The sequence below is a fragment of the Lithobates pipiens genome, unplaced genomic scaffold (assembly GCF_037356315.1).
Source record: "Lithobates pipiens isolate NorthernLeopardFrog02 unplaced genomic scaffold, aLitPip1_a1.2 Scaffold_157, whole genome shotgun sequence".
Classification (NCBI taxonomy): domain Eukaryota; kingdom Metazoa; phylum Chordata; class Amphibia; order Anura; family Ranidae; genus Lithobates; species Lithobates pipiens.
The window spans coordinates 2460413-2476434 of record NW_027507746.1 but is presented as its reverse complement, the minus strand read 5'-3'; the positions used below and the strand labels follow the sequence as shown (position 1 = coordinate 2476434).

Sequence of the window (16022 nt, the reverse complement as noted above, 5' to 3'; positions counted from 1 at the left end):
GTCCACTGAGAGGGAGAGGATTCTATCATAATGTCTCTCATACTTGCCCGCACAAAGAGTCAGGTGTAGCTATTCTGTCAGACATGCAACCGCCGCCGATCTTCTCCACATGTTCTATGTTTAGCTGAGCTTCTTCTCTCGTGGGCGTTCGTAGAAAAGGGACACTCGATCTGGGGGTTTTCAACTAGTTTCAAGAGAGTGCGTGTAGAGGGGTCTCACACCTGTGGTATGAGATGGAGAGAGGCAGAAATGACATTTGAGTCTCAATCTTCGGCTTGCTTCTCAGGTGGATGTAGGTGTTGTTCACATAAAGCGAGATCATAGTCAGGTGCACAGTCTGAGGAACATTAAGTTAACAGGAACTAGCTCGGACTGTGAGGTCAATACGGATTCGGTGTAACAAGGCATCAGGCAGGTATGCGAACAGAGCAATCAGTTGATCCGTGCTCTTCGATGGGCCGGAGATGCTGTTGGACTGCCATTCCTCAGCATATCCCTTTCCCTTGGGTGTGGATGTGGTAAGGAGGGAGCTGGAACTTGTCGGCGGCGCCTACCAATGCTGAAATTTCCCGCTTCCTCTAAGCCTTCCATCGATGAGGATCTGATGGATGAGTGAAGCTTGAAATCGCTATACCAATCAGGTAAGCTTACAAGGGGTATGTCGATGGCGGTGCAGAAATGGTCTAGATCCTCTGGTACCCGTAAATTTGCCGTGCGACCTTGGTGAGTCACCGACAGACAGAAGGGAAATTTCCATCTGTATTGTATTGATCTGTCTCGCAGAACGTCTAGGAGTGGTCTGAGTTCCCTTCTGCGTTGCAGCGTGATGCTCGAAAGATCTTGAAAGATTTTGATATTGGCTCCTTCAAATAATATTTGGTTCCTGGTTCTGGCTTTGCGGAGTATCTCCTCTTTAAGCGGGAACTCTACAAGGCAGCACACAATATCTTGTGGGGGGTCTGCTTCTCTGTTTCTTGGTCTCAGAGCTCTGTGCAATCTTTCAAACACAATTGGTGTTTCCGCAGGTCTGTCAAGAATATCATTAAAGATGGTAGACACAGTTTGGGAGAGAGTACTGGGATCTATGGACTCCGGGATACCTCTTACCCTTAAGTTCCGACGTCTCCCTCTGTTGTCCAGGTCCTCCATGTGGCGGTTAATCTCCCGCAGATGTACGGCGTGGGACTCAGTTAACTGCTGGACCTGGCAGAGAGAGACATCATGGCGGGCCTGTGTAATCTCCACTTCTTCCACTCTAATAGATATGGAGTGGATATCGTCTTTGAGATCCGCTATCGCCGCAGCTAGGGTGGATTTAATATCCGCTGCAACTGACCTGAGGTCTTCGATGCTGATTGCCTGCGGTTCTCGGGGCATCGGATCTCCTCTGTCACGGTGCGGGCTTCTGCTGTGCGAGCGGTGAGTACGCGAGGGCGCTGCTGTGGAGGCCTGCGAGCTGCCTCTGGGCCGCGCTCTGAAAATGTCAGGGATTTGCCGGGCTGAGTGTGTGTCCAGCTCCGCCGGAGAGCGCGATCGTGCCCCCGGTGATTTATCCTCCTGTCGTTCCATAATTTAGGGTCCCGTGGACGGTTTCCAAGCTGGTAGTTCAATTTGCAGGGCCGTGTGGACGGGAGCTAGTGAACTACGCGTCCATCTTGGTACGGTGCCAGGCCACGCCCCCCCGAATCATTTTTTTATAAATATCACATCCCTTCAAGACTGCCTATGCTGAGTGACTGTCCTGTTATGTTGACTGTCTATCCTCTTCCTCCTCCGCTGATATCTTGGAAGAACATTTTTGGTTCTGGGTGATGCCACCAGCCCAATTTTTCAGCCCCTGTTTAACAGGGGCGTGTAATTACAATTTTTGATGCAATGCTTCGCAGGAGGGCTCATTCCTGCACTACAACTAGAGTATATGAGAGAGGTTGCAGTGTATAGGCCCAATTTTTCAGCCCCTGTTTAACAGGGTGTCAGGAACCATGAAACAGACAGAGACAGAAGTACAATCAAATCACACTGTTTATTAATAAAAATAAAAAGGTAAATAGAAAAAGCGTAGACAAGCAAGCCAGAGTCCAGTAGCCAGATCGGGTAGTCAGCCAGTTCATAAACCAGATCAGGTAATCAGCCAATCCAGATGTCGGGATCCAAGGTGAGCAACTGCAAGCAGGAAGGAAGCCAGGAGGGATGTAGCAAGCCAGTCTTGAAACAACAGCAGGAGATGGTTCCTAGTGATGTGACCAAACATGAAGGCAATGGAGAAATGAGCTTGGAGACTTTAAATAGGCAGGCCAGACGAGCATCATCGGAAAGAGCTTTTAACAGTGGAGAGAGAAGAGATCTGGCAATTAGCCGACAGCTGAGTGGCCAGCCAAGAGGAGGAAGGGCTAAGGCAGCCCTGACAGTACCCCCCCCCCCCAATGACCCTTCTCCCTCAGAGGGCCACTGGGCTTGTGGGGAAAAAGTCTATGGAACTCACGGAGGAGGACAGGGGCATGTATGTCCGAGGATGAGCGTTCCTCTGGACCATACCCCTTCCAATGCACCAGGTACTGTATGCGCCCACAGAACCTATGGGAGTCAACAATGGATTGTACCTCATACTCCTCATGGTTCTCAACCTGAATAGGGTGAGGACGTGGCACCGAGGTGGTAAATTGGTTACAGACTAACGGTTTCAATAAGGAGACCTGAAACACATTTGAGATGCGCATACTAGGTGGAAGTTCCAACGCGTAAGCTACTGGGTTAATCCTGCGAAGGATACGGAATGGCCCAATAAACCGAAGTGCAAACTTCAGTGAGGGAACACAAAGCCGGAGGTTGTGAGATGACAGCCAGACCCTGTCCCCAACCTGGTAGGAAGGCGCTGGCAGGCGTCTGCGGTCAGCATGGAGTCTGTACCTATCATTAGGATGACGCAAAGCCTCCTGGACTTGTACCCAAGTGGAATGAAGACCACAGAGATGCTCCTCTATTGCAGGAATACTCTGTGGAACAAACAAGTCAGGCAACATGGAAGGTTGGAAACCATAATTCGCCATAAATGGAGACAATCGGGAGGCAGAATTCAAGGCACTGTTGTGAGCAAACTCTGCCCAAGGTAATAGGTCAGACCAGTTGTTATGATGGTCAGAGATATAGCAATGTAGGAATTGCTCCAAGGACTGATGGCTCATTCTGCGGGTGATACGCAGAAGAGAACACAAGCTGGATTCCCAACTGTGCACAAAAGGCTCGCCAGAACCAAGAGACAAACTGACTGCCCCTATCCAAGACAATCACCTTGGGTAGCCCATTTAAGCTAAAGATCTCCTGAGCAAAAATGGAAGCCAGTTCCTTAGAGGTGGGCAACTTCTTAAGTGGAATACAATGACACATCTTTGAGAACCGGTCAACCACCATAAGGATAACAGTGTTTCCTTGGGAGTTGGGCAATTCCACAATGAAATCCATAGACAGGTGAGTCCAGGGCCTCTCTCCATTGGGTATGGGTTGTAGGAGGCCCACTGGAAGGTGTCATGGAGTCTTACTCTGAGCACACATGGGACAGGCAGCTACGAAAGCAGTAACATCAGCCCGTAGACTAGGCCACCAGAATTGTTGGGAGATGGCCCAAATGAGTTGATTCTTCCCAGGATGGCCAGCTGCCTTGGGAGAATGATAAGTCTGGAGCACTGCAGTACGGAGACTCTCTGGGACAAAGCAGCGGTCACAAGGTTTATCAGGAGGAGCATGGACCTGAGCAGCAAGAATTTTGTCACCCAAAGGAGAAGTAAGACTGGTGCGAACCGTAGCCAAGATACGATCAGGAGGAATCATAGGAACCGGAACCGACTCCGACTTGGAAGTGGAGGAAAATTGTTGTGACAAGGCATCAGCCCTTACATTCTTAGTACCGAAGAATGAGACAATGTAATTAAAGCTCAACAAGAAAAGAGCCCATCGTGCCCTTCTGGGAGAGAGTCGCTTAGCCTCAGACAAGAATGTAAGATTCTTATGGTCAGTAAGAATAAGAATGGGCACAGTGGTACCTTCAAGGAGATGTCTCCATTCTTTCAGGGCTAAAATGATCGCCAACAGCTCTCTGTCACCAATCTCATAATTGCACTCAGCGGGTGACAATTTCTTGGAAAAGTAGCCACACGGATGCATAGAGCTCTCAGAGTTAAGACGTTGGGACAGAAGGGCGCAAACTCCAGTCTCAGAAGCATCAACTTCTAGGATAAAAGGATGTACCAACACAGGAGCAGAAACAAAGGCAGCCTTGAGAGTCTCAAAGGCCTTAATGGACTCCGAAACCAACTCTGTGGGTTACCGTCCTTTCTGGTCATATCAGTCAGAGGCTTGACCAGAGACGAGAAGTTACGAATAAACTTCCGATAGTAATTGGCAAAGCCCAGGAAAAGCTGCAGAGGACGTAAACCCATGGGTCGAGGCCACTGTAGGACTGCAGAAAGTTTCTCTGGGTCCATTGAAAAACCAGCAGTGGAAATGACATAGCCCAGGAATGTAACCTGTTCACAATGGAACTCGCACTTCTCCAGTTTACAATAGAGATTGTTCTCTCTTAGTTTCTGAAGTACACAACAGACATCTGTGTGGGGGCTCTCCAGGGACTTGGAAAATATGAGGATATCATAGAGAGAAACCACCACACACAATTGCAACAAATCTCAGAGGACATCATTAATAAATTCCTGGAAAACTGCTGGGGCATTACAAAGGCCATTACCAAGTATTCATAATGGCCTGTTCTGGTATTAAACACAGTCTTCCACTCGTCGCCCTCCTTAATGCGCACAAGATTGTATGCCCCTCTCAGGTCAAGCTTCGTGAAAACCGTTGCTCCCTTGAGGTGGTCAAATAACTCAGCAATCAATGGAATTGGATAGGCATTCTTAATCGTGATACAATTGAGACCCCTATAATCTATACAAGGTCTCAGTTCACCGCTCTTCTTTTTCACAAAGAAGAAACCAGCACCAGCAGGAGACGAGGATTTGCGGGTGAAACCTCTAGAAAGTGTGTCAGCAACATACTCCTCCATGGCCTTATCCTCCAAGACCGACAAAGGGTAAACCCGGCCATGAGGAGGTATGGCACCAGGTTGAAGGTCAATTGCGCAATCATAAGGGCCAAAATCGCGGTACTCCTCCGGCAGGGAGGGGAGTGAAGCAGTGCACAGGACCTTGGATACCTTCAGGAAGCATGTCTTACTGCATTGTGGTGACCAGGAGAGAACCTCAGCATGGAGCCAATCAAAAGAGGGGTTGTGCCTCTGTAACCAAGGATAGCCAATAACCAGCGGAGATCTGGGTGAGGAAATAACTTGGAATTGGATTATCTCATGGTGAAGAGCCCCTACGGCCATGGACAACGGAACCGTCTCATGAGTCACATGGGCAGGCTGTAAAGGTCTCCCATCAAGAGCCTCAATGGCAAGTGGAGTGTCACGCAACTTCAGCGGAATTGAGTGTTGCGAAACAAAAGCGGCATCAATGAACAGGCTTGCAGCCGCAGAGTCGATTAGAGTCTGTATCTCGATGGACGACTCAGCCTAACAAAGGGTGACCAAAACTAGGGGCTTATCCTTCTGGTTAACTGGGGACGAAACAACGCCACCTAAGGTCTGTCCATGACAGAGAGACCCGTGAAACCCAGGTGCATGGGTTCATCTTCATTGACCAACTCGGTACCAGGAGGCATGGGAGGTGAGGGAGGCATGGGTGGGACTACAAAGCTCGAAGGCAAATGAACAGGAGGCTTCCGCAAGTGCTCCTTAAGAGAAAGTCTTTCTCTGAGGCCGCGTACACACGCGCGGACTGTTCGCCCAACCTTGTTCGGCAAACAGTTTGTCAAACAGTCCGCTCAAAATTTGCATGAGCGGACTTGCCCACACACGAGCGGACTGTTTGACGAACAAGGTTGGGCAAACAGTTCGCTCAACTTTTGAAATGAACGGACTCGCCCACGTAAGGCGGAGGCAAGTCCGCCCATTTCGAGCGCGTGTACAGGTAGGCGGGGCCCGCGAAGGAGACGTCGCGGGCTCCGCCGCCTGGAATGGGCTTAAAGGGGAACCCCAACGCCGAAAAAAATCGGCGTGGGGGTTCCCCCCAAGTCCACACCAGACCCTTGTCCGAGCACGCTACCCGGCCGGCCAGGAAAGGGGGGCGAGCGAGCGCGCCCCCCCTCCTGAGCCGTACCAGGCCGCGTGCCCTCAACATGGGGGGGTGCCTTGGGGAAGGGGGGGGCCGCGCGGCCCCCCCACCCCAAAGCACCTTGTCCCCATGTTGATGAGGACAAGGGCCTCTTCCCGACAACCCTGGCCGTTGGTTGTCGGGGTCTGCGGGCGGGGGGCTTATCGGAATCCGGGAGCCCCCTTTAAGAAGGGGGCCCCCGGATACCGGCCCCCCACCCTATGTGAATGAGTATGGGGTACAATGTACCCCTACCCATTCACCTGTGAAATAAAGTACAAATAAAAACACAACACAGGGGGAAAAAATATTTTATTGCACAGCCGGGGGTCTTCCGTCTTCGGGGGTCTTCTCGCCGGACTCCTCCGCTATGTGTGTGTAGCTCTTTTGCCAGCGGAGGAGTCCGGCTTTCTTCCTCCCCGCCGCCGGCCTCTTCTCCCGACTTCGGGGGTCTTGTCCCCCTCTTCGGTTCTTCTGCCGGGCCACCGCGCCTGGTCCGGTGGCCCGGTCTTCTGTCGCCGTCTTCCGTTCTTCTGTCGCCGCCTTCGGTTCTTCTGCCAGGCCACCGCGCCTTCTTGTAGCTCTTTTACAGGCGGTGGCCCGGTCTTCTGTCGCCGTCGCCGCCTTCCGTTCGTGTTCTTCTTCTTGTTCTTCTCCAGGCGATGTTGACACGTCGCTCCCTCCGGCCGGAATGCCAGAGCCGCCCTGCGCTGTGACTTATATAGTGACAATGGGGCGGGGTCACATGGTATATGTCACATGGGTTGGTCACATGGGTTGATGTCACATGGGGACTATGACATCGTAAGGGGGCGGGGTCACCATGTGACATCAACCCATGTGACATATACCATGTGACCCCGCCCCATTGTCACTATATAAGTCACAGCGCAGGGCGGCTCTGGCATTCCGGCCGGAGGGAGCGACGTGTCAACATCGCCTGGAGAAGAACAAGAAGAAGAACACGAACGGAAGGCGGCGACGGCGACAGAAGACCGGGCCACCGCCTGTAAAAGAGCTACAAGAAGGCGCGGTGGCCCGGCAGAAGAACCGAAGGCGGCGACAGAAGAACGGAAGACGGCGACAGAAGACCGGGCCACCGGACCAGGCGCGGTGGCCCGGCAGAAGAACCGAAGAGGGGGACAAGACCCCCGAAGTCGGGAGAAGAGGCCGGCGGCGGGGAGGAAGAAAGCCGGACTCCTCCGCTGGCAAAAGAGCTACACACACATAGCGGAGGAGTCCGGCGAGAAGACCCCCGAAGACGGAAGACCCCCGGCTGTGCAATAAAATATTTTTTCCCCCTGTGTTGTGTTTTTATTTGTACTTTATTTCACAGGTGAATGGGTAGGGGTACATTGTACCCCATACTCATTCACATAGGGTGGGGGGCCGGTATCCGGGGGCCCCCTTCTTAAAGGGGGCTCCCGGATTCCGATAAGCCCCCCGCCCGCAGACCCCGACAACCAACGGCCAGGGTTGTCGGGAAGAGGCCCTTGTCCTCATCAACATGGGGACAAGGTGCTTTGGGGTGGGGGGGCCGCGCGGCCCCCCCCTTCCCCAAGGCACCCCCCCCATGTTGAGGGCACGCGGCCTGGTACGGCTCAGGAGGGGGGGCGCGCTCGCTCGCCCCCCTTTCCTGGCCGGCCGGGTAGCGTGCTCGGACAAGGGTCTGGTGTGGACTTGGGGGGAACCCCCACGCCGATTTTTTTCGGCGTTGGGGTTCCCCTTTAAGCCCATTCCAGGCGGCGGAGCCCGCGACGTCTCCTTCGCGGGCTCCGCCTACCTGTACACGCGCTCGAAATGGGCGGACTTTCCGAGCGGGAACAGTCCGCTCATTTCGAAAGTACAGCGGACAGGCCCACACACGGGCGGACTGTTCGCTCAAACACAGTTTCAGCGGACAGTTTTTCGGAATTTCCGAAAGACTTTGTCCGTCCAACTGTCCGCTGAAACTGTCCGCTGAAAGCCCACACACGGGCGGACTGTCCGCCCAAACACTGTTCAGCGGACAAGGTTGGGCGAACAGTCCGCCCGTGTGTACGCGGCCTGAGTCTGGAGTCAATGAGGATGGCAAACGAGATCAAGCTCTCTAGCTCAGTGGGTATATCTCGGGCTGCTATCTCATCCTTGATGGAATCCGAGAGACCATGAGAAAAAGCAGCCAGGAGGGCCTCATTGTTCTAAGCAACCTCTGCTGCCAGAGTACGGAATTCAATAGCGTAGTCGGCAACAGTTCTCGTACTCTGTTTGATGGACATGAGGCACTTGGCAGAAGCAGAGCGTGCGGCAACGTCAAAAACCCTTTTAAAGGAGACCACAAACTGAGGGTAATTTAAGACAACAGGTTTTTGCGTCTCCCATAGAGGGTTAGCCCAGGCCAAGGCTCTCTCAGAAAGCAAAGATATCACAAAAGCTACTTTGCTTCTGTCCGTGGGAAATGCCTGGGGCAGCATTTGAAGTATATCTCAACCTGATTGAGAAACCCTCTGCATTGAACTGGATCGCCCCCAAATCCCTGGGGAAGCGGAGTAGAACCAGACATACCTCTTATAGAGGTAATACTCGAGGCGGGTGCCTGCACAGAGACTGGCGCAGCAGCAGGGACGGCCTGCGACTCAGGTTGTACCGGAGCAGCCACCGTGGGGGATTCCAGGTGAGCCGTGCGATTCAGGAGCGTTTGTTAAGCTATGGCAAACTGATCCATGCAGTGATCTTGCTCATCCGATCTGGAAAAAATATTACCAACAAGTGGATTGACTGTATCTTCTGAATTCATGGCCTTCACGTACTGTCAGGAACCATGAAACAGACAGAAGTAAAATCAAATCGCACTAGTTTATTAATAAAAATAAAAAGGTAAATAGGAAAAAGCGTAGTCAAGCAAGCCAGGGTCCAGTAGCCAGATCGGGTAGTCAGCCAGTCCAAAGTTCATTAACCAGATCGGGTAATCAGCCAGTCCAGATGTCAGGGATCCAAGGTGAGCAACTGCAAGCAGGAAGGAAGCCAGGAGGGATGTAGCAAGCCAGTCTTGAAACAACAGCAGGAGATGGTTCCTAGTGATGTGACCAAATGTGAAGGCAATGGAGAAATGAGCTTGGAGACTTTAAATAGGCAGGCCAGACGAGCATCATCGGAAACAGCTGGTAACAGTGGAGAGAGAAGAGATCTGGCAATTAGCCGACAGCTGAGCGGCCAGCCCAGAGGAGGAAGGGCTAAGCCAGCCCTGACACAGTTGCATGTAATACAATTTTTGATGCAATGCTTTGCAGCAGGGCTCACTCCTGCACTCCAACTAGAGTATCTGGGAGAGGTTGCAGTGTCGTGGCACCAGCAAGCAGTGCCTAAAGCCCAATTTTTCAGCACCTGTTTAACAGGGACATGTAATTACAATTCTTGATATAATATTTCACAGGAGGGCCCCTTCCTGTGCCCACCCAGAGTAACGGTGAGGACTTATAGTGTTGTGGCACCAGCACCACAACCACCAAAGGTCAATTTTTCTACCACTGTTCAACAATGGCATGTAATTACAATTCTTGATATAACTGTTCACAGCAGGGCGCTCCAGCACCCACCAAGAGTCACTTTGAGGGCTTAACACCTTGTTCCGCCATTTCTGCAGAGCATATAGGGCAGGCCCCTACTTTCAAACATCCAACTTACAAACATCTCCTACTTTCAAACGGAAGGAGACAACAGGAAGTGAGATGAAAAAAGACGGACGGCAAAACAAATTATACAGGGGTGATAACCCTTCCCTATGTTTTCCAAAAAGCTTAAAAATCGTTTTTTTGACTGGAGCTACACTTTAAAAATGTACCAGTTCAAAATTACAAACAAATTCTACTTAGCACAACAAACCTACACAGTCCCTGTCTTGTTTGCACCGCCTGTATACTGCTGTTCTGAGTATATAGGGCCTGGGGGCCACACGTCTTTCCTTTTTTTAATATGAGTACGGGGTTACCCTTAATATCCGTACAAGACCCAAATGGGCTGGTAATGGGCAGGGGGGCTACCCCTGCAATTTTTCTCAATGATTTTCATCCATGTTGCTGGAACCAGATATTATATTAAAACCGCAAGCAGTTTTAAATGACTTTTTTTCTGTTAAATGTCATTTTGTGCAGGGACTGTTCTAAACACGGGAAACACGTGGCACTTCACAGGCATACTATAGACACCCCCCAGGCACGATATTTAAAAGAATATTTCACTTTTTTTCACTTTAATCGTCATTAAAATCAGTGCTCCCGAAAAAACATCAGTTTTTAAAATAATTTTAGGCATTGACCCATGTCCCCTGGGGCAGGAGCCAGGTCCCAAACCCTTTTTAGGACAATATCTTGCATATTAGCCATTATAATTAGCACTTTTAATTTCGAATGTTTGAGTCCCATAGACTTCAATGGGGTTCTAAAGTTCGCACAAATTTTCGGTCCGTTCGAATGTTCTGGTGCGAACCGAACCGGGGGTGTTCGGCTCATCCCTACTGGTCAGAGTTTATGGAAAGATGGATGGAGACAAATACAGGGCAATCTTAGAAGAAAACCTGTTAGCCCTTATACACACGGTCGGAGATTCCGACAACCAAATCCATCGGATTTTGTCCGATGGATTTTGTCCGAAACTGTTGTATACACATGGTCGGACAAAGTTGTCGGAAAATCCGACGTGATGACGTTATTTCATTATGACGGGACTACGTTCACGCTAGTAGCCAATAGCTTTGGTGTAGGAATTTGATCTGAGCATGCGTAGCACTTTGTCCGATCAGAATTCTCTACACATGATCGGAGTATGTCCGATCGGAGCATTTTGTCTGAAAATTTTACCAACAAGTTGGAAAACTTGGTCCGTCGGAGTATCGCAGCCCGATGTAGACCACACACAGTCGGAATATCCGACAAAACGGTCTGCTCGGACACATTCCGTCGGAATCTCCTTCCGTGTGTACAAGGGCTTAGAGTTAAGACCGGGGAGGAGGTTCACCTTCCAGCAGAACAATGACCCTAAATATACAGCCAGGGCTACAATGGAATGGTTTAGATCAAAGCATATCCATGTGTTAGAATGGTTCAGTCACAGTCCAGACCTAAATCACATTGAAAATTTGTGGCAAGACTTGCAGCTGTCATTGCAGTGAAAAGTGGTTATACAAAGTATTGACTCAGCGTAATACAAATGCCCCCACACTTTTCACATATTTATATCATTTATCATTTTCCTTCCACTTCACAATTATGTGCCACTTTGTGTTGGTCTATCACATAAAATCCCAATAAAACACATTTACATTTTTGGATGTAACATGACAAAATGTGGAAAATTTCAAGGGGTATAAATACATTTTCAAGGCACTATATCTGCTGTCATTTATCGGAAATCATCCAATCAGGATGAATGTTTATGGTTGCTGATTGTTCTCTCTGCAGGGTCGGCTCCTGGTGTCCCAGGAAAGTCCCCACATACCCCCGGGGATCTTCTCATATATTCTCTTCAGGATCTAATAGAATGTGACTTTAAGAGATTTAGGAACAAATTGTCTGATTTCTCCTATGGGGATACACAGCCCATCCCCCGAGGAAGACTAGAAAATGCAGACTGGATCACCACCAAGAACCTCCTGATAGACACATATGGAGAAGAAGAGGCTCTGGATGTCACCATTCATGTCTTTACACTGATCAGTCTGATGGGACCTGCAGATGACCTCCAGGAGAGGAGAGCACAACATGGTGAGTTGCCATCTATAATGTCCATTTCCTACCAATTTCCTTCCTTTTCTGTGGTCTTATGTCTCCCTGAGCATTGTATCTTGAACATATAATGCATTGAGAGCAAAAAGTTTTTTTTTTAGTAGTTAGTGAAGCCATAGGCTGTACATACCTTAAATAAACATCTCAGTCACCCCCCGTTTGACACATGAGTTACTCCATGTGTCAATACTGCTGCATATCAGTAAGGACTGTATGATCTATCTCTATGGATTTCTCGTTCTGTCATTATTTGTGTTTCTTGTGCCGTTATTTTGGCTGCCTCACCTGCCCTTTTATTTCCCTTTATGATGGGGTCTGTATATTTTGTGTGTGCTTGACATTTGCAGATTACAAGCTCTTTTGGTAACTGTATTGCATCTAGGAATTCTAGAATGAAGTCCGTGTGGGAAATTGGTTTACCACTGGAGGTGACCATCCCCCTGTTTTTCCTTTGTTGTGCAAAAACATGTACTGTTAAAAAGGCATATTGACTGTCAGTGTACATGGTTCCGGATTTTCCTTCTGATAGTATGCATGCTCTTGTCAGTGCTACAAGTTCTACAACTTGTGTTAAATAATATTTGGTAGTGGCCCAGCTTCCAAAATCTCATCCTGTGTCACTACTACATATCCAGCTGCATTTGTGCCATCTGGATTTTTCTTACTAGAACCATCAACAAAAAGTGTCATGTCAGGGTTAGATAATGGTACATCTTTCAGATCACTTTGTGGCAGTACCTTTTCAGTGATGGCAGCAGTGCAGTCATGTTTTATGACCATCAGTAGGAAGTGGTAGTAGTGTGGATGGGTTTAATGTAGTACACCTCTGTATTGTTAAGTGAGGTTGTGTCAAGAGTATTGTCATACAGGAAAGGTGTCGTACTGGGTTCAAATGTGATATCTTTTGTTGTAACAGGATAACAGACACTGCATGTGGTACCTTCATAGTTAGTAAGGTTGAATAAAGACACCAGTCCATCCAGTTCAGCCTGAGTGAGTGTCTACCCCCTACCCCTGTACATTGCACACTCACATTGGTCCCTACCCTAAGGGAGCCACAATCCAAGGTCCCCATTCATATACTAGGGCCAATTTTGGACAGAAGCCAATTAACCTCCCAGCATGTCTTTGGAGTGTGGGAGGAAACCAGAGTACCTGGAGGAAACCCATGCAGGCACTGGGAGAACATGCAAACTCCAGGCAGGTAGTGTTGTGGTTGGGATTCGAACCAGCGACCCTTTTTACTGCTAGGTGAGAGTTCTACCCACTACACCACTGTGCCACCCACTACACCACAATTTTTTAGAGTAGTAAGCAATCGGCCTCTGGTGCCCGCCATGTGACTGTGTAAGTACTGATGTCATGTGACCTTCCCTTGAGTCTACTGTTTGTTGGAAAGGTTTGTCATTGGTTGGTAAGGCTAGTACTGATGAACTAGAAAGGACTTGTTTTATGTCAGTAAAAGCCGTCTGTTTCGGGGGCGTGGCCTGACGCGAGTTCCGGATGGTCGCATAATCCCGGAGCTCCGGAGACTGGGGATCTAAGCGGCTAAAATCGATTCCATCCGTGCCCTTTGGAAGCATATCCCGACGGCGGAAGACCTTCCCTACCCTCTGGGACCATGCCCGGCAAGCGCCGAGGTGCGGGAAAACCGCAACGGCTCACGGACTTTTACACTAGACTCCCTGACAGGGAGGCCCAAGATGGCGCCCGGGCCTACTCTCCGCAGAGAGCATCGCCGCGCACGAGGGACACAGCAGCAGGTAATCGGCGACATAAACAGTCCCCCACCAATGGCCAGCAATCCTACCCTTCCTCCCCTTCTACTAGCAGCCCGGTTAAATCAAAACCCAAGCTGGATGGCAGCGGATTGAGCGAAGAGGGCAGCCCATCCGCAGACTCAGGGGATGACACCCGGGAGCTACCAGAACCCATTGAATCCTATCCCACTCAAAATCAACCGGTGGTTGATACTGTCCTGAAAGACATGTTGTTATCGCTCCGCAGCACCATCCAGTCGGATATGGCAGCCTGTATGCACGGGTTTCATAAAGATCTTAATGCTATTGGAGTTAGAGTGGATCACATAGAAACTAAGATGGGAGAATATGCTGGGACTATAAACGATCTGGTTGATGCCCATGAGGAGAGGGAAGGGGAGGTGGAGAGGCTAAAGGAGAAATTAGCGGACCTCGAAGATAGGTCACGAAGAAATAATATCAAAATCAGGGGTATCCCCGAAACGATCGTACAGGCCGACCTTTACACGCACGTGGTGACGGTGTTTAAACAAATACTTCCAGAGGCGTCGGATCTTGACGTGACGATCGATCGGATTCATCGTCTTCCCAAACCGACTCACTTATCTGATCAGGTACCGAGAGATGTACTTTTACGGCTACACTTCTTCCATGTGAAAGAGGACCTTATGGCAGCCATGCGTCAAAAAGAACGTATTCCGCCACAACTTCAGCACTTGCAGTTTTTCACAGACCTTTCGCAATACACTCTTCAGAAGAGAAGGAACCTAAATACCATTACCAAAGCTTTGAGAAACCATAAGATAGTATACAAATGGGGATTCCCTACGAAATTGACTGTGACCAAGGATAATCGCACACACCACATTACTTCGTTGGAAGCTGGCATCACCCTCTTACGAGAGTGGGGTATACTTTCAGACTTGGAAATCAGTGCAGCAATGTCTTCTGCCCCAAAAATGGTTGCTCAGGATTGGAAAACCGTCACCTCAAAGAACGCCAAATCGCACTCGTGAGACGGGACGGATGTATCCCTCTAAATTTGGGTCCCCATGTTCTCTGTTCTTGAGGAGCCTCAGGCTGAACTTTTTTCCCCAGTTACCTTTTCAGCACCCGCTGCTCACGGCTATTTTTTGTTTGACCTGCTCTAGAATCTATAGAGCGGCCGTTGCTAACCCGTTCACTAACTAATGATCTTTTTTCATTTCTTCTGTTACATTCTCTTGTTGTTTTTTTTCTTTTTTTTGGATGCTGTACCAATTGCCAACCGTTACCTACTTATCAAATGGAGGATGAGGGCCGAAATGGACATCCTAGGTTGCTTCATAGCCAGAATCACAGAACCTTCACAGCTCCAGGACCGGATCAGCCCTTCTCCCAAAAGTGAGTACTGTTTACCTGACAACCCTGGTGGCTTGCTTGAGGGGGAATTGGGCCCCTCATGGGGAGGAGAGCCCTTTTGCGGGGGGGCTGCTCAGCACACTTTTCAGCATCCCTTGCATCCAACCCCTCTATGGCTCTAAATATATTATCTATCAACACTAAGGGGCTCAACCACCCCGTGAAGCGTCACTCGCTCTGGAGAGAAGCGGAATCGCACAAATGCGATATTGTATGTGCCCAGGAGACTCACTTCGTGACTGCTAAAGCTCCCAAATGCTTACACAAAAAAATTCCGCACATATTCACAGCTAACGCGAATACCAAACGAAAAGGGGTCCTAACGGCTATCAGAGACTCTGTGGCTTTTCAATTGCACAAAGCTATTAGTGATCCCCATGGCAGATTCTTGATACTAATCTGTGATGTGAACTTAACTACCTACACGATTGTAAACGTATACTCCCCTAACAACCACCAGGTGAGGTTTTTTAACAGCTTGATGCGAAGAGTACGGAAACTCCAAAGGGGAAGGCTGCTTATGTGTGGAGACTTTAATTTAACCCCGGACCCGGCTTCGGATTCTACATCTCAGTCCACGCGGCTGCGTCAGGCTATGCAACCCGCTATACATCAACACGGCCTATATGACGCTTGGAGATGCCTGCACGCAAATGAGCGGGACTATACCTACTTTTCCCCTCCACACCAGGTGTATTCCAGGATAGACCTGTTCTTAGTTGATCAGCAGTCTCTATTGCAGACCTCTTCGGTGGACATCAAGCCAATAACTTGGTCTGATCATGCACCGGTGGTGCTATCCATGGCGGGCTCGGCAACAGTTAATGCGAGCCCGCTCTGGAGAATCAACACCTATGTGCTTCAGAGAGAGGAGTCCAGGAGGGTCCTCCGGAAACATC

General features: G+C 49.6%; 1 protein-coding gene across 4 annotated transcripts in view; it reads left to right on the top strand.

Moving 5' to 3' along the window:
• LOC143981460 (NACHT, LRR and PYD domains-containing protein 3-like) overlaps nt 1-16022 on the top strand; it is a 165410-nt gene that overhangs the window by 48278 nt on the left and 101110 nt on the right. For all 4 annotated transcript variants that reach the window (XM_077479340.1, XM_077479341.1, XM_077479338.1 and 1 more), the window contains exon 3: nt 11639-11941. In XM_077479340.1, coding sequence (XP_077335466.1) covers nt 11639-11941 — 303 coding nt within the window. The remainder of the gene's footprint in view (nt 1-11638; nt 11942-16022) is intronic.